Source organism: Acomys russatus, chromosome 1, assembly GCF_903995435.1.
Source record: "Acomys russatus chromosome 1, mAcoRus1.1, whole genome shotgun sequence".
NCBI lineage: Eukaryota > Metazoa > Chordata > Mammalia > Rodentia > Muridae > Acomys > Acomys russatus.
Window position 1 is genome coordinate 124,073,876 of NC_067137.1, and position 3,434 is coordinate 124,077,309.

Below are 3,434 nucleotides of genomic sequence, written 5' to 3' on the forward strand. Positions count from 1 at the left end.
GCTCGCTAGGGTAGAGGGACTCAGTTATCTTGCACATTTCACAACTCTATTCCTGTCCCCCTTTGTCACACACGCAGTTACTCCCACACACATCCTCGCCGAGGTTGCACGACCACTGCTTGCCAGTGCTTAGCCAGAGCTTTGCGACCCTGCCCAGCCACCCCTCCGCTCTCTGCAGTGCTCTTGCCCTGGTGGGTTACACTCGCGATCGCTTTACACGCGCGCGCACACTCACACCGTACGACACCCGTATCTACCCCCCCACCCCCGCCTCCCGCCTGCGCCGATGACCTCACGGCGCGCGCGCGGCGCGGCCCGGCGAGGCCACAGATTGGCTGGCCGCGCCTCCGCGGCACTTCAAAGCCGGAGAGGGAGCTACAATTGTGGCGGAATGGGCGGAACTGATCATTGTATTGCACACCTCTAAAAAAAACACTGCCTCTGATTTATCAATATAAAAAAGATCCTCTGAGAGGAGGAGGGCGCTTCTGTGTGATGGCAACTTCACTTCTAGGGGTGAGTCTCAGGATCTTCTCTCGCTGGTTTAATTAGTTTCCTTTTATTGCCTATCGGAGGGGGTTAAAGTCGCCCCGGCCAGGCCACAGGCTATCAGTCTCTCTATGGAGAGGCCCCCCTCCCGTCCTTAAATACAAGTGAGTTTAGAGAAAAGAAAGGGGGGGGGGAGGAGGCAGAGCCACTTTTTTTTTTCTTCAGCACAGGAAAGGTTCATAGGGCATTGAGACCCGCCACCTCGCAGCGCCTGGCCGCTCCCTGCCCGGGAGAACTGTGCGTAGCCCCTAATACGAGCGACGGTTTCGAGGGGGGGAAGCGAGTAAGTTTTTTCCCCTCCTGGGCATACTGCAGATTCTCCCCTTTCCCCTTATTTTTATTTTTCGTCAGCCCGCCTGGCTTGCAGGTACGTTGAACTTGTCTTATTTCTACCATTAGAGAGAGAGAGAGAGAGAGAGAGAGAGAGAGAGAGAGAGAGAGAGAGAGAGAGAGCACTAAAAGGCTGGAAGAACGAGTAAGTAAGTCTTACAATTCGGCCTCTTTGGGGCCGGGGAGAAGCAACCAAGGATGGGTTGAAGGGGACCGGAAGAGGATTTTCAAAGCTTTCTCGGGATTGCCGGGTAGCGACCTTAAACGCAGTCCAGCAATTTCCCCAGGTTACAAGGCAAAGAAAACTTCTCCCGCCCTAGTCTGGACTGCCTGTTCGTTTGATCGAAATCGTCTAGGGCTTTGTGAACACAAGAGTGTTGTCTTAGGTGAGAATTCTTGTTAAACTCTTCTTTAGCGTGGCGCTTTGCTCCGGAATCAGACGCCCGCAGCCAAACTTGTCCCCTCCAGTAGAGTAGGAGGCAGCCGGGCGCCGGGGCAGCTGGGGGTGCCAGGTGAGTTTGTGGCTTCACGCCGCCGCAACGAGAGGTGGGGAGCAGATGGGGCGTCTGGAGGCTACAAGGGGACTAACGTGCATTTCTTTCCTCCCTCCCCCACCGGCCCTTTGCCCACCACCCCTCCCCCACCCTTCTCCGCTCTGGGCCATAGGAAGAACCGAGGTTGGGATCCACTCCTCTGGCCATGCTTGCTGCTACCTGTAATAAGATCGGCAGCCCCAGCCCGTCTCCCTCCTCCCTGTCGGACAGCTCTTCTTCCTTCGGTAAAGGCTTCCACCCTTGGAAACGTTCCTCGTCTTCCTCCTCCGGCAGCTGCAACGTAGTGGGTTCCAGTCTCTCCAGCTTCGGAGTGTCGGGCGCCTCCCGGAACGGCGGCTCATCCTCAGCCGCGGCGGCAGCAGCGGCGGCGGCGGCAGCGGCCGCAGCCTTGGTATCCGACTCGTTCAGTTGCGGCGGCTCGCCCGGTTCCAGCGCCTTCTCGCTCACTTCCAGCAGCGCCGCCGCAGCGGCCGCAGCTGCGGCGGCCGCCGCTTCCAGCTCGCCCTTCGCCAACGACTACTCGGTGTTCCAGGCCCCGGGAGTCTCGGGGGGCAGCGGCGGCGGCGGCGGGGGCGGCGGCGGCGGCTCCGGGGCGCACTCGCAGGACAGCTCCCACCAGCCGGTGTTCATCTCCAAGGTGCACACGTCGGTGGACGGGCTGCAGGGCATCTACCCGCGCGTGGGCATGGCGCACCCGTACGAGTCTTGGTTCAAGCCCTCGCACCCGGGCCTTGGCGCTGCGGGCGACGTGGGCTCCGCGGGCGCCTCCAGCTGGTGGGACGTGGGCGCGGGCTGGATCGACGTGCAGAACCCCAACGGGGCGGCGGCGCTGCCGGGCTCGCTGCACCCGGCCGCCGGGGGCCTCCAAACGTCGCTGCATTCGCCGCTGGGAGGCTACAACTCGGATTACTCGGGCCTGAGCCACTCGGCCTTCAGCAGTGGTGCCTCTTCGCACCTGCTCAGCCCTGCGGGCCAGCACCTCATGGACGGCTTCAAGCCGGTGTTGCCCGGCTCCTACCCGGATTCCGCCCCGTCGCCGCTGGCCGGCGCAGGCAGCTCCATGCTGAGCGCGGGGCCCGCGGCGCCGCTGGGTGGGTCCCCACGGTCGTCCGCGCGCCGCTACTCCGGCCGCGCCACCTGCGACTGCCCCAACTGCCAGGAGGCTGAGCGTCTGGGTCCGGCGGGGGCGAGCCTGCGGCGCAAAGGGCTACACAGCTGCCACATCCCCGGCTGCGGCAAGGTGTACGGCAAGACGTCACACCTGAAGGCGCACCTGCGCTGGCACACGGGCGAGCGGCCGTTCGTGTGCAACTGGCTGTTCTGCGGTAAGCGCTTCACACGCTCCGACGAGCTGCAGCGGCACCTGCGGACCCACACGGGCGAGAAGCGCTTTGCCTGCCCGGTGTGCAACAAGCGCTTCATGCGCAGTGACCACCTGAGCAAGCACGTGAAGACGCACAGCGGCGGCGGCGGTTCCGCGGGCTCCGGCGGCGGCAAGAAGGGCAGCGATACCGACAGCGAGCACAGCGCGGCGGGCAGCCCGCCTTGCCATTCTCCCGAGCTGCTGCAGCCCCCAGAGCCGGGTCATCGCAACGGCCTGGAGTGACTGTCCCCGAGCTTCCCACCTGTGTCCCGTCGGGCTTGAGTGCCTGGACTGGGTTCCGGTCTCAGCTTGCTGTCTCACGCTCTTTCCCCCCCGACCCCCTGCGCACCATTCTCCCTCTAACCGGCTTCCCTCGTCTAACTTTTATTTAAAAGGATGTGGACAGTAAGTAGCACGCACCGGTGGCAGGAACCCTGGCTCCCTTCTGCATGGTGACACCCAAGGCAGGACCCTGTGGGAACCCGCTCCTCCAGCTGCAGGCTGGCGCAGCTTTGAGGGGGCAGAGGCCTCTGTTGTTAAGGCCGCGTGAATGGGTTGTCTGGTGGACCTCCAGCCTCTGCGGCCACGGAAAGCGCAGTGCACGAACCAGTGGAGACGGAGCTGTAGGGAGGCGGAGG

At 63.1% G+C, this 3,434-nt stretch overlaps 1 protein-coding gene across 1 annotated transcript; it reads left to right on the forward strand.

Moving 5' to 3' along the window:
* The first annotated feature begins 495 nt into the window (after nt 1–495).
* Sp8 (Sp8 transcription factor) lies at nt 496–3,124 on the forward strand. Its single transcript, XM_051154510.1, has 2 exons — nt 496–516; nt 1,546–3,124. The coding sequence occupies exons 1-2, from the start codon at nt 496–498 to the stop codon at nt 3,037–3,039; spliced, it is 1,515 nt and encodes a 504-aa protein (XP_051010467.1). The 3' UTR covers nt 3,040–3,124.
* The last annotated feature ends 310 nt before the right edge of the window (nt 3,125–3,434 follow it).